The following is a 25,365-nucleotide window of genomic DNA, read 5'->3' on the forward strand; positions in this document are numbered from 1 at the left end:
AATCCGGTTTCCCTAGGTTCCTCAAGTTCAGGTATGATTTGAAAATAATCCAAAGTATAAAGTATGTGAAAAATGCTTTGCCAACAGAAAATAGCTTTGCTAGCATTAAATATTATTATTACTAAAACGAGACTTAATGCCGTTGAGATAAACTGGAGGAAGTCCCCACCAAACTCGGATAGAACTGGACTGCCTGTGAAATAATTACGATTTAAATAACTGTCACACGAAAAATGCAGGTTCTGAACTAAACTCTAGACCCTGCGATGAGACGTGGGCTTCCTACCTTGGTGAGGAATAGACGTGGTCCCCGAGAGAACGCAACGGCCACATAAACCCGGCGACCAGCCGAAGGGCTCCGGGGGCGCCGCCTGGCCAGCCCCACCTGCCCCGGAGGAACCTCTTTACCCGCCACTGCCGCCCGGGGGAGCGCTCCTCTCGCCAGCCACTCGCCCCTCCTTCTTACCACACCTACCTGGCATCTCCCCAACCCTCCACCTTCGGGCATTTCCTCACTCTGGGGACGGACACACACACACACACACACACACACACACACACACACACACACACACACACACCACCCGCCCCCTACCAGAAGCGCCGGCTCCTCCTCCGGCTTCCAGCACCGGGAAAGAAGATACAGTCCCGGGCTCTGGCGAGGCGTCGGCGCAGGGTGTTTGCCTGACACACAGTCCCGCAGAGGCGCGCGAGCCAGGAGTCCCCAGAGCCCGCGCAGCCGCAGAAGGCACCGGCGCGGTGGTCGGAGCCGAGCCCTGCTGCACTTCCGCCCTCCGTTATCCAGCCAATACAACCCGCAGCGCAGTGGAACCCTAGAAGCCCACCCCAAGTCCAGTCACCCCGGCGCCCGGAGATGACGTCACGGGACCCCACGTGGCCCGCACTCCGCCCTCGGAGTTTGGCCCAACCCCGCGAGGAGGCCGGAGGCGTGCTTTGAGCATGCGCAGAGGGAGGGGAACCCTTGAATGTGGGGTCAAAATCCTGGCAAATCCACAATTTGTACCTTTTTAACACAGTCTCGCACCTTCGGCATAGTCACTGGTGTTTGGGGAGGTTAACGTAACAGTTATATAAGAGCAGAGAGTTTTAAAAATACTAGACACTGCTTCAGGATCTTGATTGCTGCATCCCTCTCCTACCTTCATAGAATAATATTAATAAGACGTTGATTTTCAAAGTATTTTTATATCCATTTTCTCATTTGATCTTCTCAACTTTGTCAGAGCCACAGCAGAGATTAATAGCTGCATTTAACACAAGACTAAAATACAAAATTCTGGAGTCCTGCAACCCATCCAATAGTGTATATCTATAGCTTTTTGTTTGTGAAAATAGCAAGCAATTAATAAATTTACTCCAAAAGAGTGTTTTAATTGATCTATCCAAAGCCCTTTCAGGCATTTAACGTTTTTCTCTTAATTATGCTTACCACACAACATGATGCTATAGCTAAGTAAATACTGTGTTGACATTCAAAATAGGTTCTTTTAAAAAGAAGACTCTCCTTGGAGGTTGACTAATCCAATGATTTTCAAATGGTGAATCACAATCTAATGGTGTGTCATTAGATGGTCATCAAATCAAGTTAGGTCATGACTAGTACTTTTTAAAGGACATAAAATAGGAAATATTGGCATGCTTCACACATGTTCAGGGTAAATATTGTTTCCTGAAATTATCACTTTGGTATGTATACACTGGATTGGAATGTGAAATACATTTCTGGGTTTGGGCAGCAGTCAAAAAAGTTTGAAAGTCACAGTCTGGTTCACTCCACCTACTCAATGCAGAAATCTCCTCTTACAGCGTCCCCAACAGATAGCTATTAGCCTCTGTAAGAAAAAACTCTTGGCATTAAGATGCCCCACCTTCCAAAGGTAACCAAAACTATATGGAATTTACTCTAAAATGTATCCCTAGAATTAGATGGATGGATAGAGGGAGGGATAGATGGATAAACATGTGATCATGCAAGCACAGTAACATGTTAATGGTACAATCTAGATGGTGAGTAAATGGGCACTCACTGTAAAATTCTTTCTAATTTACTGTATGTTTGAAAATCTTTCTAATAAAATATTGGGAGGGAAACTATGTATGGAGAACCTAACAGGAAGAAAGTGATTATATTGAGCTAAAATCCAGCTTCACATAACTTTTAAGAATTGACCTCTTTCTTCCTTCTTCCCCTTGCCCTTCCCCTACCTGGAGAGGCTACAACCTACAGTAGAAATATTTAACCCCTGTTTTAATAGATGGTACTTCAGATATGAAAAAATAGCTCTTGTGCCCCATCATCCACTCAGGGATAAGTTTTTTCAACCATTCTTCACATGACATATCTCTCCTTTGGATATGGTCTAGTTATCAGTGTCCCTATTAAAATAGCTGTGCTCTTTCTCTTCTCATGATTATGTGCCTTGGGCAAAAATTGGGAAATAAGAATTCTGTATTTGTTCTCTGTCATTTCCAATTGTTAACATTATGTTTTCTCTCTCAATCAGTGGCACTGCGTCTTTTAATTTATTTTTCTATGACAATAACTTTTGAAGAGCTCCTTTTGATTGGCTTCACCATTTCCCCCAAGCCTCAATTCATTCTGGGTGACTCTCAGGCAGCTATTTGACATATGTGAACTGGCTTATAAAGTCCTCCTTTCACCAAATGTCAAATACATCCTCTAAAATTCTGGGTTCAAAGGAGAGACTCCAGAAAAGCCTCTGTTAATAATATGCTTTCTTTTCTTCTCACTGTAATAGTTTGCAGTTGTAAGGTCTGGCTTTTATTTTTGCATGCCTCACAACTTGTAAGACTCAAAGCCGTAGGATCATAACTTTCATTGCTCTATATTTACTTAAATCTGCTTTCCTAAATTCTAAGATGTCTCTATTACTCCCATGAACTCTGACATGCCATTATTTCCTGACGCCCAGGTGCCACCTACTCTCTTTTCTCTCCAACCTGCTAGAGTTTCAGAGGATGAGTTAAGCTAAGTTAATTCTTCTACTTCAGCTCTAGCTCCTCTGACTGCACTCCAACCAATTAACCTTTCTCCTCAATTTCCCTCACTCCTGATTTCTTCCTTCGCCCTATAGACATGCTCAAATGTAATCCCATTTTATTAAAATCCTTCATCACTTCTCACCTAAATTATTAGGATAGCCTCCTAACTGGTCTTCCTACTCTAATCTTGCTCCACATGCCCCAGGGACCATCTATATTTGACTTTAATTTCAATCAGAGTGGATTATCTAAAATGCACTCTAACCATTCCATTCTGATACTTAAAACCTTTTAGTGATTCCTTCTGGGCAAATTCCTAGTTTCTTAGCGTGATCAATTGGTTCCTTCTTTCCTTCTAAAGCCTCATTTCCCGCTATTCCCTGCCTTGCACTTCAAACTCCAGTAGTATCAAATGTTTTGTAGTTCTGTGCACTCAGGCTATGTCATGTTTGTATGCTGTTGTTCCTGCTGTCCCTGCTGCCTAAAATGCTATACCCACCAGACTCATTGCTACCTACCTTCTTCCCCACTTGGTATACACCACTTGTTCTCCAAGACTCAGTTCAGGTGTTGGAAAGTTTTCCCGGATCCACCCAGTTTGTGTTAGTTGCTCTTCATAGTTTCCTTAATCACTTTTTGAATCCTCAATGCCAGCATAATGCCTGGCATTCAATAAAAGCAATAAACTAAGCTGAACATGAGCTTTCTTCTATGAGTCCCATGATTTTCACCTTAAGAACTAAATTCTTCCTCAAAGCTTAGAGTAGTGGTTTCCTTTATTACTTCATCAATTTCAAAATTATCAGCAAGGAAAGTTGAAAGTGAGGTACACTGCCATTAGCAGTGTCCTGCAGTCGCCTGGCTGTCAAGGGCCTCCACCACTACTTGATTCTGTTTCAGAGCCAGTTTTGTGATCTGCATGGGAGGCATCATTGCTTCTTCCATCTGGCTATGCACTCTGCAGTGTATTCCCAGAATACAATGACATTTCTGCTCTTCAATCCTTTTATCCTTATTCAAAAGACTCCTTCCAGATGATGCTAGAATGGAAACTCCTAGAATGCAGGGTTGAATGCCTATATATGAAAGACTACAAACTGGGCTTTCACAGGCTAGAACTGGATCACTAGTATGATGTTGTAATGTACTCAAACCTACTTTGGAACACACACTGTCATATTATGCTCATGCTAATTTAAGCTTCAATTCTAGTTGCCCAAACTGAGAATTCCATGCTCCTGAGTAGATCAGGTACCAACATCAAAAAGACCACACTCCAGAAGCAGCTATCACAAGGACATCTATTATCACTATCTTGATCTATACCACATGGTTTGCTAATTATCATAGAGAATGTCAGAGATGAGTTTTTATTTTTGACTGGCTTAAAAGTATGATAAATGTTAGAAATGGGATGTCATTTATGAAATTAGCAGTATTTAAGACATGTGGCTTGACGAAAACATTTCTGGAACGGAGATTCTTGCCACCCTTGCATGAACAGAGTATAGGAATGTATGAAGCCTGCAGCTGGATCCCTAAATTTTCTTATATCTTCTATAAAGGTTACAGAACTCAGCCTCAGGAATGGTGTTACATCTGCCTTAAGAGAAACTTTTTTGTAGGGAGACAGTGAGCACACCTTAAAGGATAGCGATTTGGGGTATCATCAAGCTTATAGAACAGGTGTATGAACTATTTTGTTTAATAATTATCTGTGTGTGCATCAGAAATTGGTCTAAGACTGGCTTCCTTTATAATCTCATATCCAGATTATGTGGAAGTAATTAATCCGCATTCACCTCAAATTCTTTGGTGGCCACACCTATCTATGGAAAATAAACTAAGGGTTATACATGATCAAATTAGTCTTGGTCAGTTAGCAAGAATGGCAGATATACAGTTTACTCTTGAACAATGTGGGGACTAGGTGTGTTGACTTGCTGTGCCGTTGAAAATCTGAGTATAACTTTTGACTCCCCCCAAAACTTAACTATAATAGCCTACTGTTGACTGGGAGCCTTACCGATAACATGAACAGTTGATTAATGCATATTTTGTATATAATATGTATTATATACCGTATTCTTTTTTTTTTTTTTTTTTTTTTTTTTTTTTTTATTGGGGTGACAATTGTTAGTAGAATTACATAGATTTCAGTTGTGCAATTCTGAATCACATCATCCATAAATCACACTGTGTGTTCACCACCCAGAGTCAGCTCCCCTTCCATCACCGTACATTTGATCCCCCTCACCCTCATCCCCCACCCCCCAACCCCCTTACGCTCTGGTAACCACCAAATTACGTTCCCCAGATTAATTTTCAAACCCCGTGGCCATCCTGTGGTCACCGACTGCCCTCCAATCCCCTCACCTTCCCCCCCACCCCCCACTCCCCCCGCCCATCTAGCAACCCTCAGTTTTTCCTCATTGTCTCCCAAACTGTTTCTGATTAGTTCATTCACTTATTCTTTTCTTTAGAATCCGCAAATAAGTGAGATCATATGGAACTTATCTTTCTCTGTCTGACTTATTTCACTTAACATAATGTTCTCTAGATCCATCCATGTTGTTGCAAATGGTAAGATTTCTTTCTTCCTTATGGCTGCATAATACTCCATTGTATAAATGTACCACAGTTTCTTAATCCAGTCATCTACCGATGGGCATTTTGGTTGTTTCCATGTCTTAGCTATTGTGTATAGTGCTGCAATAAACATAGGAGTGCATAGAGATTTTTGAATTGAAGTTCTGGATTTCTCCGGATAGATACCTAGGAGTGGAATTACTGGATCATAAGGTAGTTCCATTTTCAGAATTTTGAGATACCTCCATACTGTTTTCCATAGCGGCTGCACCAGTCTGCAATCCCACCAACAGTGCACAAGCGTTCCCTTTTCTCCACATCCGCGCCAGCACTTGTTGTTTGTTGATTTATTGATGATAGCCATTCTGACTGGGGTGAGGTGGTATCTCATTGTGGTTTTTATTTGCATTTCTCTGATGGTTAGCGAGGTTGAGCATTTCTTCATATGTCTGTTTGCCATCTGTATGTCCTTTTCAGAAAAATGTCTCTTCAAGTCCTCTGCCCATTTTTTAATTGGATCGTTTGTTTTTTTGGAGTTGGGTTGAGTAAGTTTTCCATAGATTTGTGATATTAATCCCTTATCAGATATATCACTGGCAAATATCTTTTCCCATTCAGTAGGATCCCTTCTTGTTTTATTGATGGTTTCCTTTGCTGTGAAAAAACTTTTTAGTTTGATATAATCCCACATGTTTATTCTTTCTCTTAGTTCCCTCGCGCGAGGGTGTATATCAGTAAAAATCTTACTCCGGGTAATGTCTGAGAAGTTTCTTCCTATGTTTTCTTCTAGGTATTTTATGGTTTCAGACCTTACATTTAAGTCTTTAAGCCATTTTGAATTTATTTTTGTATATGGTGTAAGGAGGTGGTCCAACTTCATTTTTTTGCATGTGTCTGTCCAGGTTTCCCAGCACCATTTATTGAATAGACTGTCATTACTCCATCGTACATTCTTGCTTCCATTGTCGTAGATTAAATGGCCATATAGGCGTGGATTTATTTCTGGACTCTCTATTCTGTTCCATTGATCTATGTGTCTGTTTTTATGCCAGTACCATGCTGTTTTGATTACTGTAGCCTTGTAGTATAATCTGAAGTCAGGTATTGTTATACCTCCCACTTTGTTCTTATTTCTCAAGATTGCCTTTGCTATTCGGGGTCTTTTATGGTCCCATATAAATTTTAGGATTATATGTTCTATTTCTGTGAAAAACGACGTTGGCAGTTTGATAGGAATTGCATTGAATATGTATATTGCCTTAGGCAGTATGGACATTTTAACTATATTAATTCTTCCTATCCATGAACATGATATGTGTTTCCATCTATTTATATCTTCCTTCATTCCTTTCATCAGTGTCTTATAATTTTCTGAGTATAGATCTTTTACTTCTTTGGTTAAATTTATTCCCAGGTATTTTATAGTCTTTGGAGCGATTGTAAATGGGATTGTTTTTTTAATTTCTCCTTCTGATGTTTTATTATTGGTATATACAAATGCAACTGATTTCTCAATATTAATTTTGTATCCTGCCACTTTACTAAATTCATCTATCAGCTCTAATAGCTTCTTGGTGGAGTCTTTAGGGTTCTCTATATATAGTATCATATCATCTGCATACAATGATAACTTTACTTCCTCCTTACCAATCTGGATGCCTTTTATTTCTTTTTCTTGTCTGATTGCTGTGGCAAGAACTTCCAGAACTATGTTGAATAGAAGCGGAGATAATGGGCATCCTTGCCTTGTTCCTGATCTTAGGGGGAATGGTTTTAGCTTTTCCCCATTGAGTATGATGTTAGCTGTGGGTTTGTCATATATGGCCTTTATTATGTTGAGATAAGATCCCTCTATTCCCACTTTCTTAAGGGTTTTTATCATAAATGGCTGTTGGATTTTATCAAATGCTTTTTCTGCATCTATTGATATGATCATGTGATTTTTATTTTTCATTTTGTTAATGTGGTGTATCACATTAATAGATTTGCGGATGTTGAACCACCCCTGCATACCAGGAATGAATCCCACTTGATCGTGGTGAATGATCTTTTTAATGTATTGCTGAATTCTGTTTGCTAATATTTTGTTGAGGATTTTTGCATCTATGTTCATTAAAGATATCGGCCTGTAGTTTTCTTTTTTTGTGGTGTCTTTGTCTAATTTTGGGATCAGGGTGATAGTGGCTTCGTAAAAAGTGTTTGGGAGTCTTCCCTCCTTCTGGATTTTTTGGAAGAGCTTGAGGAGAATTGGTGATAATTCTTTTTTGAACGCTTTGTAAAATTCACCTGTAAAGCCATCTGGTCCAGGGCTTTTGTTTGTTGGGAGACTGTTGATTACTGATTCAATTTCCGTGGTGGTAATCAGTCTATTCAGGTTTTCTGTTTTTTCTTGAGTTAGCCTTGGAAGGTTGTACGCCTCTAGAAAATTGTCCATTTCTTCCAAATTGTCAAATTTGTTGGCATATAGTTGCTCATAGTAACTTCTTAAAACTCTTTGTATTTCTGCAGTGTCCGTTGTCACTTCTCCTCTTTCGTTTCTGATTTTATTAATTTGGGTCCTCTCTCTCTTTTTTTTAATGAGTCTGGCTAATGGTTTGTCGATTTTGTTTATCTTCTCTAAGAACCAACTCTTGGATTCATTGATCTTTTGTATTGTTTTTCTGGTTTCTATTTCATTTAATTCTGCTCTGATCTTTATTATCTCCTTCCTTGTGTTCCCTTTGGGCTTATTTTGCTGTTCTTTTTCCAGATCCCTTAAATGTGAAGATAAACTGTTGATTAGTGATGTTTCTTGTTTCTTTAGGTAGGCCTGCAAAGCTATGAATTTCCCTCTTAGGACTGCTTTCGCGGCATCCCAAAGATTTTGGGTCGTCGTGTTTTCATTTTCATTTATCTCGAAATATCTTTTGATTTCTTCCTTGATCTCCTGCTTGACCCATTCATTATTTAGTAATAAGTTATTCAGCCTCCATGAATTGGTGTGTCTTCCCGTTTTTTTCCTGTAGTTCATTTCTAATATACCGTATTCTTATAGTAAAGTAAGATAGAAAAAAGAAAACGTTATTAAGAAAATCATAGGGAAGAGAAAAATATATTTCCAGTGTTTATTGAAAAACAATCCATGTATAAGTGGACCTCCACAATTCAAAACTGTTTTGTTCAAGGGTCAACTGCATTCTTTGTCCCTTAAAATGTTCTTAAAGCAAATAAACAAAAAAATTATAATGGTAACACGGTTCACAAAATTTGGATTTCTAGCTTATCTTGGCACCTGACAGTCTGGGCTCACATTTCCACATGATTACCAGGTGCTGGAGTGGAGCAGCTGCTGCTCCCACCTTTTATGTTGGACAATGCCCTCCCCAGTTTACAACTCTACCCACACTATCATTTATTTGGACATTAAATTACCTATCTGGACACTAGAGGTATTGAACCCTAACACTCCTGTATAGCTCTTCATATTTCTAACACACTGCCTACCTCTGTTCTTTGCACATAGATGTTAAGGCTGAACAAAAGACCAAAACAACCAGTCCAGAAGTCATTACACTGAAGAATTTAACACACATTTGATTGTGACGGTGGTCATGTTTATGGTTCCAAGATTTTACTTTTAAGCAATTCTAAGACACATGCTTGAAAGTTGGGAAAGTATCATTATATACTGTATCATTATTAGTGTTTTCTCCTGTGAGGTCAGAGAACATTTGGAGGATCCCAATATTATTTTGAGACTTTCAATGCTCAACAAGGATAGGAATTCCATTTGTATCTATTTAACTGGCATTCTAAAATCAATACAGAAGCTGGATGGATAGATTCTTTTAGCTTTAATGACAGCCTTTAATTCACCTTGTCAAGTCTTCATTCAGTCATTTAAACATTTCTTGAGTTCAAATTATTATGTGTTTGGTAAAGTGAAAATAGCTCTTAAACAACAACAAAGAAACCCCCAAAATTTAAATATATTTTTAAAAATCACAATTTGGAACAGTTTTCCAATGACTATCATGTCATGTACTATATGTGATTCTATCACTGCTACAGATAAAATGTGGGTCTCTATTGAAAATATTGTATTATAAGACTATGATTACAATTACTCAGAACTCTTTACCTACTTGACTACAGAGATGGATTCTGTAGGAATAAATTAAGCAATATGCCAAATATACTTTAGAAATATATATATTCATAATTCTTATGCATTTGGTTCAATATTTGATCCCATAAATTAATATTCTAAAAATGTTTGAATTAGATTTTTTGACTATTCCTAATGAATGTTTTTCTATTAAAAAAAAACGCATTAACAAGTGGGACAATCAGGCAGTTTTCAATCTGTTTTTTTCAAAAAGTACAAAAGAAAAATAGCTTGGGAAGTGTAAAACTTAAGGGGAAGTCTCTTTTAAAAAATCTGAACAGCTGATTCTTGAAACAGCAAAATAAATCCTTGCAATAACATGTTGTTGTCACCAGATGTCACAAACGACCTGATGGAAAGCTCAGCGCTCCCCAACCAGCAAGGCCAGTCAACAGCACCCTCAATGATGTATTTCCCAATAGGAAACCTCTGGTTACCTCAAGAGATCTTGTGAAAGCCTTAAAATTTTCTCAAAACCAAATTATTTTAATTGCAAACAAGACAAAACCCACTTCGTAAACCTTGTCTATACTAACTGACAAAATCTCTTTAAAATCCATTTTCTTCGCCTTCACATTCTGTTCTTCAATCATAAGATACTGCAGTGTAGCATATAGCTGAGAATAGGGGCCCTTCAGTGCCATAGCAGTGTGGCCACAGGCAAAAGCATTCAACCAAGACTGGTTATATAATGTGATTCACCCTGATCAGTGCAAAACAAAAATGAGGACCCTTTGTTAAAAAGAATTTCAAGATGGCGACAGCAAAGTGTTAAATCAAGCGCTGTACCATTGAACAGGTCACTCGCCCAAGAACCTGGCTCTTTATGTAACTTTCCCAAGTCTCCATTTCTCCATTTTCCTTGCGGTAAAATGAGGATAATGATAGCACCTGCTTCAAAGATTTCTCGTGAAGATTACGTGGGATGATGCTCATAAAACATTCATCACAGTGCTTGGCATATAGTAAGCTCTCAGTTAATGAAAGCTGTTGTTTTTGTCTTTTATCAAACTCCTCTCCTCCCCCTCGTCAACCCATTTTACAATCTGCTGCCAGAGCAATCTTAACTTTAACACAGTTCTAATTATGCCCCTGGCCTGGTTTTACACAAACCAATCCTCACTGCCTACAAAATAAAATCCAGATTTCTTGGTGTAAACCAAATCCAATTTTCCAGCTTCATCACCAGGCACCTGTCACCTATGTAGCTTCCTGGTCTCTCTCTGACCTCTGCCTCATACCCTGTGCCTTTGCTTACCCTGTTCCTTCTCCTGGAAATGCCCTCTCCCCAGGGCTGTAGGGAAAACACAAGGATCAAAGTCACAGTTCTGCCTTAGAGTTGCTTACAATCTACACTGGGAAACAGAACATTACACAGAGATAGAGCAACAATGCAAGACACGATGAAAAGATTGGTCAAAGAAAAGCATGTCATAAAAGTTCAGAAGAAGTAGAAGTTATGACTGAAGCACTTTTTTAAGCATTTCATTTCCGTTTCTTAATAGTTGCTGTATTATGCATAGACCATATGCTATATATGTCAAAACCCATAGCTTCATGGATTTTTTTTGTTGCAGTTTCATAAACTTTATTCAACAATCAAAAGTCAGTTCTCTATAAATTTTTGAAAGTGGTGACAGGTACATAGGTAACTAACGTGTAGAGCTTCTTTGGATGAGCTTCATCCTCATTCTGTTTTCTGGACATCCGCACCGGATACAGTATGGAACATTGCTCATTCCTTTGAACCAGACAGCTTTGTTGAGTCTGGTGTCAATGCGCACGTTGGGAGTTCCCATATCCTTCACGGCAAGTTTCCAGATCTCTTTGAGTGCCTCAGGGGCACACTTGCAATCCACTCCAAGGATGCGCTTATGAACATTGATAGTGTATCTCTGGTCACTAGCTCGTTGATGGCAGAATGGCCCTTCTTCTTCTCTCCACCTTTCTTTGAAGGAGCCATTCTGCTGGGCCCAAGTTGGAAAGAACCATGAATTCTTTTTCAAAAAGAAAATTCATATCTTTAAGTTATTATATGCTGAACTTAAAAGATGGGGCAATATATATATATATTTAAATTAACTTTATGTTTCAGAGCAGTTTTAAATTCACAGCAAAATTGAGCAGAAAATCTGAGAGTTCCCATATACCCTGTTCCCACATACCCACAAACCCTTCCTATCGTATCCTGCACTACACTGGGTTGTTAAAATTGATGAACCTACACTGACACCTCCTAATCACCTAACGTCCATAGTTTAGATTAGGGTTCACATTCCACAGGTTTAGCGAAATGTATAATGACGTGTATCCACCATCATAGTATCATACAGAATAGTTACACTGCCCTGAACAATTCTCTGTGCTCCGCTTATTCATCTCTCTCTTCCTCCAAATCCCTGGCCATCACGGATTTTTTTATGTCTCCATGGCTTTGCCTTTTCCAGAATCATATAGTTGAAATCATAAAGCATGTAACCTTTGCAGATTGGCTTCATTTAATAACATGCATCTAAGTGTCCACCGTGTCTTTCAGGGTGCAATGCTTTTTTAAATAAAATTTTAAAACTTTAAATGAAAATCACATTCAATTACACAGAGCCCAATATTTACATGGTTTCTCTTTTTTACTTTAAAATGTACTAATTGAAATTTAACACAGACTTCTATCAACAACTTTTGTGTCGGGGACCTTTCTGTGGGATAATTTGCCCACATACATTAATTATCAGAATTGCCATCCCAGAGATGGCATGTTCCTAAAGGCTCTCTGAATTTTAGGAACAAGTAGCATGGTTTAAAACTTCTAATTTTTTTTTTTTTAAAAAAAACGTAAGCTATTCAGTTTATCTAATAAAGTCTGTCATGGAATAACTGCTGAATTTTTGAAAAGCCCATTTTATAATCATTATGCTTTTGCATTCACTTCCCAGATCTGATGGCACAGCCAGCCCATATCTGGCTCCCTTATCTTTCTCTTTTAGTGCTGTCACTGCCACACACATGCCATGGTTTAGTTTTCATGTTTTTCTAAACACTACAAGTGAACCACTCTATAACTATCACTGTGTTCCTAAGATCCATTCATTACCTTGGGTTTTAAAGGATCGGCCTGATTTCAGAGGCTGAGAGATAAGGGAAAGATATAGATATTTTAGGAAAGTCAAAAAGAATGACCAAAAGCAAGGACCAAACACTCATGTTCATGCTGGGATGCTGTGAGTGTACTTTTTTTCTGCAAATATAAGATTTTTTTCTGCAAATATTAAGAGGTTAGAAAGCTCATCATATGCATACAATTTATTTAATTAACACATGCACAACGTACCATTTGCTAGGCACAATGCTGTAACATTTTTCTAACATTCTAACCAGAGTCTCAATGCTTATACAATTTGGGAGGTCCTTTTCAGAAAGCACACATACTCACAAATAACTTACAAATACAAAATTAAGTGACCTTAGAAAGGTCCCATGGCAGTGAAGTGCCCTGAAAGTTTAGCTTCACAATAAACCCACCTGTTTCTAATCACTGAGAGACTAAAGTTAAGAAGTAACCTTCAGGCAGTCTGACTCTTCACCTCTCTCAGGTTCCAAGACTGCTTCTGGCCCACGATCTAATCTTCTCCACAGAAAAACAGTTCATCTTGGTTGTATTGTCACTAGCACAAAGGGCAAAATTAAACAGGAATCTTTCCTGTTCTGCCAGCTACCCATTACTATTCATCATTTATGCACCTTTATTTTATTCACTGCCTTATTCTAGGCAGGTTTTCTAACATTCTTGTCATCCACTAACCATAACATGAAATTTCTGCATTCCTGAAAGACAGCTACAATAAAGTATCATTTTCTCCCTCCTCTCCACGCTTTCCCAGAAACCTATAAAATGATTAGTGTTCTCACAGAACAGTGTGTTCATTCACTAAATAGGCTTTTATGTGCAAGGTCGTGCAAGGTACTCAAGATAATAAGATGCATTAGATATAATTTCTTCCCTCAAGAAACTCACATTCCAATATGGCAGAGAACCAATTAGTAAACAAATGACTGCAAAAGTCCCTAACAGGTTGTCCTAGAACCATGTACAACTGTCATGGGAACCTAGCTTCAAGGACAACTAGCAGAGAACCAACTGATGGTTGCCAGATGGGAGGGGGGTTAGGGGGCTGGGGGGGGAAAGGTGAATAGATTAAGAAGTACAAACTGGCAGTTACAACATAGTCACGGGGATGTAAAGTACAGCATAGGGAAGATAGTCAATAATATGGTAATAACTATGTATGGTGCCAGGTGGGTACTACACTTATCAGGGGATCACATCATAAGTATAAATGTCTAGCCACTGTGCTGTACACCTGAAACTAATATAATGTTGAATATAAACTGTAATTGAAAAAGAATTTTAAAAAAACAACTAGTAGCAATGTATAAAAGAAATCTTAGAGGATAAATAGGATACAACAGGTGGATAAGGTCTTTTAAACCAGGAGCTCTTTTTTTTAAAAAAAAAAAAGATTTTTATTAAAACATAGCAAACATACAACATTATATTAGTTTCAGGTGTACACCATAGTTATTCAACATTTATAAACCTAAAACAGTGATACCCATGGTAAGTCCAGCAACCATCTAATACCATAGCATGCTATCACAATATTATTGACTATATTCCTTATGCTGTATGTTACATCAGATGTACAGCATAGTGGTTAGACATTGATAATTTAAGAAATGATTCCCCTAACTAGTCTAGTACCCACTTGGCACTGTACAGTTATTACCATATTATTGACTATATTCCCTAGGCTGTACTTTACATCCCATTGACTATTTTGTAACTTCCAATTCGTACTTCTTAATCCCTTCACCTTTTTTACCCTGCCCCCAAACCCCCTCCCATCTATCAGCCCAACAAATCTAGTACCCATCTGACACCATAAATCGTTATTACAATATTATTGACTCTACTCCTTATGCTATACCCTACATCCCCATGACTACTATGTAACAACCAATCTGTACTTCTTAATCCCCTCTTTTTCACCCACCCCGTTCCCCTCTCCCATCTGGTAACCATCAAAATGTTCTCTGTATCTATGGATTTGTTTCTGTTTCATTTGTTTATTTTATTCTTTAGATTCCACTTGTAAGTGAAATCATATGACATTTGTCTTTCGTTGTCTGACTTTCTACACGCAGCACATTCATGTTTCATTATCTGACTTTCTACACTCAGGTCCATCGATGTTGTCGCAGATGACAAGATTTTATTCTTGAATGTTTGTATGTTTGATGTTGTACCAGAGGCCTCTTAAATTATCCTCATTTTTATTTATTTTTTGGATTCTTTTTTCTTCTTGCTATTCTGGTTGGGTGTTTTCTGCTACCTTATTCTCTAAATCAGTGATTTGATCTTCTGCATCATCTAATTTACTGTTGATTCCTTCTAAGGTATTCTTCATTTCAGTTATTGTATTGTTTATTTCTGACTGGTTCTTTTTTATGTTTTCTGTCTCCCATTTTTATGTCTCCTATCTCCTTGTTGAAATTCTCCCTGAGATCATTGAGCATCCTTATAACCAGTGTTTGGAACTCTGTGTCTGGTAGATTGCTTGTCTCCATTTTGTTTAGTTCTTTTACTGGAGATTTGTTTTGCTCTTTTATTTGGGACATTGTTTCTTTGTCTCCCCATTTTGGCTACTGCTCTGTGTTTGTTTCTATGTATTAAGTAGTGGCTGTTAGGCCTACTGGTCTTAGTGAGTGGCCTTATGTAGGGGATGTCCTGTGGGACCCAGTGGTGCCGTCTCCTTGGTCATAAGAGCCTGGTTCTTCAGGTATATCCTTTGTGTCAGGGGACCCTTTGGTGGCTTAACTGGGGGTGGTCCCAGATGGTCTCACTCATATTTGTAATGGTTGGCTGCCTATTGGCTGGCAGTGGTGCAGATGACTTAGCCATGCATCTCTCGTCATCCACCAGGCTAGTCTAGGCATGTTCATCTAGTAGTAGCAAGATTCCAAGAGAAGCAAGGAGATAAGCCCAATGTAAAAGCTCTTTTCAAGTACTGCTTTGCCTCACATGTGCTAACGTTTCATTTGCCAAAGCAAGTCCCATGGCCAACCCACATTTAGGCAGTGAGAAAATAGACTCTGCTTCTTTATGGGAAGAGTGAAAAATTGTGGGCATTTTTATAATCTACCATAATGTCAACTTAAGTTCAGATAGAAAGTGTAACAGAACATTAGAGAGAGAGAAAAAAATCAGCGTAGGTTGAAGGGAGGATGAGTGGAGATTTGAAATGGACTTCAGATTGCTGGACAGAGGGAGAGAAGTGAACAGGGCATTATAAGATAGAGGACCCTACCTCTATCTATCTAGCAAAATCTTGAAAATAGAAATCACATGACCTTGTTGAGGGGCTACGCTCTGCCCCAGATATCCTTCTACCTCTTCAGCAGCTATGTCTGGCCTCTGTTGTACGTAGGCTCTCCCTTACCTGCAAAATACGTAAATGTTAGTGTTAATGTTAGGGTTTTGTCCTTGCTCTTCTTTTTTCCTTTTTCTACACATTTCCTCTGGATAATCTCATCTAATTTCATGGCATTGACTCCCACCTATTTAGTGATGATGTCTAAATCTACCTGTGCAGTCCTGGCTTGTGACCTTCAGAACCATATTTTTTCAATGAATTAAATATCTCTGCCTTAGCAGCCTCCAAGCACTTCAGCCTCAATATGTTCAAAACCAAATTTATTTTTATGCCCAGAGACCTTGATGTTTCTCCTGTTTTCCTGTTTTCAGTTAATGCTTCCACCTCCATCCATTTGCCTGAGCTAGAAAATTAACCTCATAGTTATCCTAGATTGCTTTTCTCTCGTTCACTACAATTCCTGGTGATTGCATCTCCTACATGTATTTTGTATTCATACCCTCCTCTCCACTCCCACCCCACTGCCTTAGTGCGGGCTCCCATCACCTCTCACCTGACTTCTTACAGCAACCCCTTAACGGATCTCCCTCAAATAGTTTTACCTTACTCGTTTCTCCTGACTCCACTCCATTCAGGGTACACTTTATAAAACCCAAGTTTGATCATGTCACTCTTCTACTAAAAAATGTAAGCGGAGTCCTACTGCCTACAAAGTCAAGTCCCAATTCCTTAAAAGCATGGTTTAGCAAGTGCTTAGCAATCTGGCCCACCTGATTTTTACCAATGTCATCTCCTTCCACTCTGCCCCACCCATCCCCCTTTTCTCCAATCTCACTGACACTATTCCCCACCAACAACACATACCCGTTCACAATCCTGGGCCTCCGCCCATGTTGTTTACTCTTTCTGAATTGCCAGCACTTTCATCGCCATCTGGTAAATTCTTATTCATCAGCATAGCTCATGAACCTGTCACATCCCTGCTAATGACTTCCCTGAGCCATCTAGAGTTGTCACTTCTATGTTCCCATAGCCTTTTGCCCTTTCCTTCAGCAGTGACCATCTTCATGCTTTTGGCCACCTACTCTTTTGAATACCTGTGCTATGTTTTAGCTGCGTGAATTCCATCTCTCTGAAGTAGAAACCAGAAAATTTAAATTTCCCGTGTAGCTAAAAAGCTGTTAAATGGCCCAGGCTTCCCCAGTCAGATATACGAGCATGGAACTTTTTTTTTCTCCCCAGAAGTGAGCAACATGTATGTCAGGAGGTTAAGGTGGGGAGCTGATATGCCAAGAATGGTCAGAATAGGACTTTGATTCTTGGGGTGGCAGTAGCAGGGCTGCTGGTGCGTAGCCCCTAGTGCTGAGAGGTGGTGAGAGTGGTGTTTGTTAGACCAGCTTTATGGGGTGGCAGGGCATGTTTGGGCTTCAGAGTCTCTCGCTCTTTGGCTCTGTGGGGTATTCTATAAGCCACTTAATATGCTGTGACAAATTAATTTATTGCTTAAACAAGCTTGAGTGGATCTGCTTTTGCAATGACTGACAAATAGTGAAACAGTTTGGTTAGAACATATCAAGTTTTATTATACCAAGTTGTATTGTATTTAAGTGTTTATATCCCTCACTAGATTAATCACAAATACTGTATCTTACGCTTCTATGCATAGTTCCAATATATTCTATGATTCATATAAAATATGTATTGAGTGCCTATTTTGTGCCATGCAATATGCTAGTCATTGGGGATGTAATAGTGAAAACAGACACATTGTGATCTTTGCTCTTATAAAGTGTACAGTATACAAGGTCTGTGCCTGAAACATTTTAGGTATCCAATTAGGTTAGTATACCAATTCATTTGATTAATTATTTCACTTAATGGGATTCATGTCCTGAAAATATAAAAGTCAGTGAGAAATGTCCTTAAGTTTCTCTCAGGCTAATAAGAGACACAGATATGTAAATAAATAATGTCCACGTAATGTGAATAGTGTGATAACTGAAATGTGTTCCAGATTCACTGGTGGCACAAAGGAGGGGTGGCATAAAGAATTCTGCTTGGAGGAGTCAGGAATGAAAGACTAAATTACTGAACTTGTAAATATTTCAGCAAGTGTGCACAAGAAGACTTCCTTTTTCCCCTCTTCTCTTTTCCCCCTTTGCTTCTCTTTTCTCTTCTTCCCTCTTCCCTCTCTTCCCCTTTTCTTGCTGTTCCTTTTGCCCTTTAAGGTTCAATTCAAGGGCCGCTTTTATATTAATACTAAATCCTTACAGATCACGCCTCTTCCTCCTTCCTAAACACCCAGGCTGGGTTAGTAATGTTTTCAAACTCGCATAATGCCTGGTACATACCTCTACCTATTCTCTTACCCTTTCATGTATCTGTCAGTCAGGCCCCTCTCCCAAGTCAAGGCCTGGCACATAATCAGTACTCAATAAACTCAACAAATATTTCTTGAGGGAACATAAATTAAAATTGCAATGAGATACCACTACACCCCCATCAGAATGACCAAAATAATAAGGATTGATAATATTGTGTTGATGAAGATGCAGAAAAACTGGAAATTTCAAACATTGCTGAAAGGAGTATAAATTGGTACAACCATTTGGGAAACTTGCTTGACAAAATTTACTAAAACCGAACATATGCATATTCTACTACCCAGAGATTGAACTCTTAGGTATATATCCAAAAGAAATGAATGCTTATGTCTAAGAAGGTTCATCATCAGCTTTATTCGTAATAACCCCAAACTGGAAACTGTAAATGTCCGTTCACAGTATGGATACATAAATTGTATCCATTCACAGAATGGATACATTAATTGAGGTATATTCATATCATGGAATAGTGCATAATAATTTTTCTTAAAAATGAAAAGCTATATGTAACAATATGGATGATTCTCATAGACTAATATTGAGCAAAAGAAACCAGACACAAAAAAGTACATATGGTGATTCTACTTAAATGAACTTCCAGAAGAGGCAAAATTAATTTATGATGATAGAGGTTGGAATAATTGTTTACTTTTATAGGAGGAAGGAGTAAGACACTGGAAGGGGACAGGAGAGAGATTTCTGAAATTTTTGAAATACTGTATATTTTTCTAATGGTTTATTTAACAGCCACATACTGAAGGATTTTCTGGGACAATATCAACTGTCCTTCATTAAAATAATTTTACACCTCCAACCACAAATTTGAGTTATATACTAATAATCTGTGTATTTTCTACTGTATATAGGTTATACCTTGATAAAAACATAAATATAAAAATAATCAAATAAATGTTCCTTGAATGAGTGAGTGAGTGAATGAGCTGAGTCTTTCAAGAGAAAAGAAAGAAGGTAAGACAGTTTAAGAGGGACTTTGTACTGCACTGAATTTTTAAGCAATACTTAGATCTTGAGCTCTTTGTACTCTAATAATGCCCAAAACAATTGTTCATGTACTTCCTTTGCTTAAATATTAGTTGCCTTTATTATTTAACCACGATTGTGAGGTTAAGAAAAGAAAATCATTAGTAGTAAAGCAGAAGACTAGAACCTTGTGGGACTGGCATTTAATTCGCAATGAGGGATCTACTAAGCCCTTTGGGAACGGGGCAATATGCCTAATTACCTTCTGTTTTTTAGCCTTTTGTGCTTTATGAGATGCAAGTACAAATTAATTATTTGACTCTCAAAGGGAGAGGAGAGAAGTTGGCACCCGTGTTTACAAACAGGAACCGAAGCCAGCCAGCATACGACTATATTGCCCAAGCCACCCAAGGGCCAGATAGGAATAGTCCTAATTGTCGGGTGGGCCGGCCAAGGGATGCGCCTCTCCCATCCTTCGTCAGGCGGGGCTCATGGCAAAGCCACTCATCTTGCCAGACTGGCACAGGCCGCAAGCGGCCAACTCTGCAGGCGACCGATGGCATATGCACTAGAGATGCTGTCAAAATCAGACCTAGCTCTGGTCCCCAGTCTAGAGGAGGGGATGCAGTCTGGAGACGCAGTTCCCAGGGATTCCAGTAGGTGTCGGGGCCCCCACCCCCAGCAGCCGTGACCCGGGAGCCGGAGACCCGGACTGCGTCGTGCTTACCTGGAGCTCTTGGCGCGCCCGCCTCACCTGGGCTGGCGCTCAGAGCCGCCTTCGCCGCGCGGGGGCACTGTGCCACGCCAGGGCGGTCTCCGCGGGGAAAGCACGCACAGCGGTGCTGTTCTTGCTGGGCTCTATCCTCGTTCTCTAACTCCCTGGCGAGGGGGTGGGGTCCGAGAGCGCGCTGGGTAAAGGCAGGCGAGCCGGCGCCCAGGTATGTTCTTTCACAAGGGCCGGGCGGCGGAGAGAGCAGCATCGGAGCAGCGGGTGGAGGAGGAGGCAGACAAGAAGATGCCACTGTCGCTGCCATCTCAGGGCGACCCCGGGGAGTCCAGCCCCTCCAGAAGCTCCAAGAAGCACACCCCTTTCCATATCTGGCGCCCCAAGAAGAAGCAGCAGCCTCCGCCGTCTGACTGTGGGGTGTTCGTTCCGCACCCGCCCCCGGCGGCCCTCTGCGAGGCCAGGTGAGTTCCTCGCCCCAGCCCTCCAGGCGCACCTCCTCTTCCTTCCGAGGTACTCCAGCTACATGGACGCTTGGGTCCTCTCCACCGGTGGCCTCGCTCTAACCCCTTTAGAGAAGGGCACAAGCCCAGGGTCTGTTTCATCCGGCAGGAGTGTAACGGGGTCCAGACGGGCGCAGTCGTGGCCTCTGTGTGGGGGGTGGCGGGGTGCTCAGGCTCGTTGCTGCCTCTCGCTCAGACCAAGCACCAGCGAGGGGAACTTGTGCCCACCCAGGTGGCCTTGATTTTGACTGGCAAAGAATTTTGCAAGTCTACCCTACCAACTTGCTAACAAGAGCAGGAGAGTGAAAGGTCGTAATGAATGATGATAGCAACTCTACCTTGGGATTACATAATACGTTGGATAATGGGGCTTTCATTGTGAAGATCCCCACTCTTACAGCTCTTATATCTCCATTCTCCTGGCGATATCGGAACGGAGAAGGAAGTGGCAGGGGTGGTTACCCCCATTTTATGGGTGGAGAACCTGAGGCCAAAGGGTTAAATGGCTTGTCCCCATTGGAATACCTGGCAAAAACGAGGCAGCACCGAGTTATTCAAAGTATAATTGTCATTGTGCTTTTTAAATCTTTATCATGATTTTGTGGTGATTTTCTTCTATATGTGTAATTATTCAATTGCATTATCTGAATTGTTACATTTATTGCATAATAATCAGTTTGAAGTAACAGTATATTTATGTGGTTTGGAGGTATAAAAGGTTTTTAATGAAGGACAGTGGGCAATGTCCAGTAATTCCTTCTGTGTGTGTTTTTAAAATACACTCTCAAGAAAAATGAGGGCCAGAGTAAAATTGTACAAGATTTGCATTTTAGATATATTTTTCCTTTCAGATTTAAAAAAGTCTGAATTTTGCAATATGTTTTCAATCATTTAGTAAAAATTTTATTGAGCATCTTAACTAAATGCTGGGCTGTAAAAAAAACAATGAGAGGGGTCTATGCCATCAAAGAATTCTTAGTCTCTTGTGGAGACCAAAAAGTGAACAGTGGGATAAATGCTATGATAGATGTTAGCGCAGAGTAGGGGATCCAGGAAGGCTTCGTGGAGGAGGATAGCTGAAGTGGCTTAGTCAGATCCGGGAGGAGCAACAAGTTCCAGGCAGAGGCGATACTGGAAGCATCGCCAATACTCGGAAGAGCATGGTACTTCCTCAGAAGCGCAAGTGGTTCAGCGTGATCTGAGTATGTGTGAGGGGGTAGGGAGAGAAGTACTAAGAGAGAAGGCATTTTATTTTTTTCTCACTTTATTATCCAGTAATTGGTTGTAATAGAACATATTTTTATCTATTCAAAGACATGCTGTGCTTCATTACGAATTGAAATTTCTAACAAAATGTTACTTCATACTAGTTTTCCTATTCCCTCAGTAAATAGTTTAAATATTTCCATAGGGGTCGTTCTTATCTGATGTAGCCCTATCATTTGCTGTCTATCCAGATGTAATCATTCATACCTATGGACCATTTATTCAAATGCAAATACATTTTAAACTAAAACTTAAAACAGGAACTTTTGCTTCTCTCCTTGAGCCTCTTGTATTTTAGTTCAGTCTTGGAGCCCTCTATGCTTCCCTTCAGAACTATGATGAACTTTGTACGGACAAATGTTCTGAAAACTAAACATACTGGTCTGTCTTTGGGATGTTTTTCTAGTTAAATCATCTTTTAAAATATTTTATTTACTTCTGAGAGAGTATACCTGTTTCTAGTCTAAAGAGAGTGGTCAAAGTGCTCTTAGGTTGGTCGGTCTTTGGCCAGTGTGGCTCTCTTGAGCCATCTGACCCTGTCCAGGACTTGGAGGTGGTGGAACTCGGGCAGAATGTGCAGCCCTCACTGTGGCCTTTGTCTCTACATGAGAGTGGGACAGTCAGGTGGCTACATGCATTTGCTGGGCACATACGGTTAATATTATGAGCTTTTAGGTTTTAAAAAAATGAAATGGCTGTGTGACCTTTGACAAGTTTCTTTACCTTTCTGAGTCTCAGTTTCTTCATTTGGAAAATGGAGGAAATAGTAATACTGACTCTGCAGGGCTGTCGTGAATATCAAATGAGTTTTTATGTTATAAAATGTAAAACTTTTATCACACTTCTGGGCAAAAAGTAGGAATTCAGTAAATGTAAAAACCATCATCATCATCATCATTATTAATGCAAAGATTTAATGGAAGAAATGGAAAAAAAAAACAGGGTTAGATGGGGGGAAATGCTTTTCTTCCTAGAAGAGCTTACTATTCCAATGATGTTTCAAAGTTTATTGATGTCAGATTTCTGTATTCTGCAAATATTTGTGGCCTTTAGTGTTGATGTTCTGAAAATTAACGATGGTTACTTTCTTTCTTTACGTAAAAGGACTTGAACATGGCTGCCTGTTTTCCTAAAATTCACCCTTAAAGGTTTTCTTCACCTTGGTTTCAGTAAACATGTTAATGTTATTTTTCATAGAAACAGAGCTGTTACCCTCCTGGGCCAGCCACGCCTCCTGTCTCCCATTAGTCTCTTGAGATCAGCGGCCCGGTGGTGTGTGTGGAGAGGGCATGGTGAGCTATTGGCCAACTTTCCTTAGTAGCCACTAGTGACACTATCATTTATTAGGTTTTGAATTTTACTCTATTTTGTAGACAATTTATTCAGAGTATGGGCTCTTCAGGAACAATGTCCCTGTTCTACTTACTGTGACACTTAGTCATGTCACCCTGGGCAAGTTATGAACCTTTTTCTGCCTCGGTTTTCTAATCCACCAAAGGCCGTAATAAGTTGTTATAAAAATAAACAGGTTAATACACATCAAGTGCTCAGAAAAGTGACTGGGATACCTAAGCACTCAATAAGTGGGAGACGTTCCTCTTTCTTTCTTGCTGGTATCTTGCTTCTACCTCCTTTTGAGCAGCAATTTTATGTGTGTATTTCCTGCTCTATGATGGAAATGGTACTTCCTTTTTATTTTCCCTAATTAAGGCACCCAGTGTTACTTTGATTAGAAGTGGGTGCTTAGCTAAAGGTCAATGCAGTGAATTAAAAAAAAAATCACCCTGGAACTGAATTGAACCCCAAACTTAGAAGCAAGCATTAATACTCTCTGCATGAGAGCCACACTCAAGTGGTGGGAGGTCCTCGTCATCCTCTGAAAATCAGCAGACCTACTTTCACTTGGAGACAAAATGCAGCTAGGGCCAGAGGGCAGAGCATCCTCACTGGGTGGGCAGAGACCTACCTCCATGCCAGGGTGTGCAAGCTCAAGTTCTGGGATTGTAAGCAGTCCCTTAGTTTTCAGTTTTTCTGTACTTGAATGGACCTTTCCCTTTTATAAAAGGAAAACAACTTACTACTTGTTTATATCATTGGAGTGTTGTGAGGATAAACTGTTGTTTAATTCCGTCAGAAAAAGAACAATCATTTAAAATGTTATTTGTAAGCATTCTGGAACTATAGAGTGTGACTTAAAATTGATTTTAGTTTTCAGTCTTTTATGGCAGCTTTAGTGTTTAGATTCTAAACAGGTTTAATTATTTCTAACGTAAAGGACCTAGTAAGTAAGCCTTCTTCTTCTTCTTTTTTTTTAAATCTAATTTTGCATTTAAATTGGTTAATACTGGGTTATTTCTCTTATTTAGCTCATGCCAAAGCTACAGAAGCAAGAGTTTGACATTTTAGGTGTATTTTGTTTCACCACTGCTAAACCAAGAATTTAAATTTTATAGCTCCATCACTCACTAGCTATCAGTTCCTGGGGAAGTTTCTTTACTGCTCTAACTTCAGTTTCATGATCTGTGACCTACCTCTTAGCATTGCTTTTGAGATTTCTATATTTTTCTATATATTTAAAACGACTATCACAGTGCCTGGAAGATAACAGATGCTCAGTGAATAGTAGCTCTGAAAGCACACTGCAGTGAAAAAAAGCATAGACTGTGGTGCTGGACACTCAGTTTCAAATCTGCCTCGGCTCTTTGGGTAAGTTTTGATAAGCCTCAGTCTTTAGCTTAGCTTCCTCACCTGTAAAATGGAAATAATCCCACTTCCTGGCTGGGACTCTATGAGGATTCAGTATTACAGTGTAAAACACCTGACACAGGGCCTCGCCCAAAGCAGGTGCTTGACAGGTGAAAAGTGCTGGGAGCAGGAGTGTTAGGGGCAGTGATAGTTGTAATTGCCGTTGTCTTCATAGTAATGGTAGTGGCATTGATAAATACTTTTTTTTGTACGTGCAATCAACTTCAGAAGCCCAGAAGAAGTTGTCATTGGGTCTGTCCAGCCTTGAAGTGTCTTTGAGTATCTGGATGGTCATGTTAGTCTCTAACGGGTGGCCCTTTGTGCGTTCCGAGACTGAAAAGTCTGAATACATCTGCCTTAGGAAGCCTTTGGAGTTAGAGGAGTTTCTCCTGAAGTGATTTTGGAGTCTAAGTGTGGTATAGGATCATTCTTTGCCACTTATCTCTGTCATTGTATCACTCTATCTACCCTCTATTTCCACACTTTCAGTCATAATCTTTAAAAAAAAAATTTTTTTTTAATTGGGAATATTGGGGAGTAGTGTGTTTCTCAGGACCCATCAGTTCCAAGT

General features: G+C 39.8%; 2 protein-coding genes and 1 pseudogene across 4 annotated transcripts in view; 1 reads left to right on the forward strand and 2 right to left on the reverse strand.

Moving 5' to 3' along the window:
* The window catches only part of ATG5 (autophagy related 5), a 111,391-nt gene extending 110,512 nt beyond the window's left edge, over window positions 1-879 (reverse strand). For 2 of the 3 annotated variants that reach the window (XM_033103095.1, XM_033103096.1), the window contains exon 1: window positions 596-879. The gene's annotated coding sequence lies outside the window, so the exon portion shown is untranslated. Of the gene's footprint in view, window positions 1-286; window positions 416-595 lie in introns of those variants that run through there. The other variant, XM_033103097.1, reaches the window with a different exon arrangement.
* Window positions 880-11,374: 10,495 nt separating this feature from the next.
* LOC117020676 (60S ribosomal protein L31-like) lies at window positions 11,375-11,723 on the reverse strand (annotated as a pseudogene).
* Window positions 11,724-20,474: 8,751 nt separating this feature from the next.
* Window positions 20,475-25,365, forward strand: part of CRYBG1 (crystallin beta-gamma domain containing 1) — a 175,626-nt gene continuing 170,735 nt past the window's right edge. The window contains exon 1 of the mRNA XM_033103011.1: window positions 20,475-20,744. Within this exon, the coding sequence (XP_032958902.1) occupies window positions 20,497-20,744 (248 nt within the window). The 5' untranslated portion in view covers window positions 20,475-20,496. The remainder of the gene's footprint in view (window positions 20,745-25,365) is intronic.

This window comes from Rhinolophus ferrumequinum, chromosome 3, assembly GCF_004115265.2.
Source record: "Rhinolophus ferrumequinum isolate MPI-CBG mRhiFer1 chromosome 3, mRhiFer1_v1.p, whole genome shotgun sequence".
Taxonomy (NCBI): Eukaryota; Metazoa; Chordata; class Mammalia; order Chiroptera; family Rhinolophidae; genus Rhinolophus; species Rhinolophus ferrumequinum.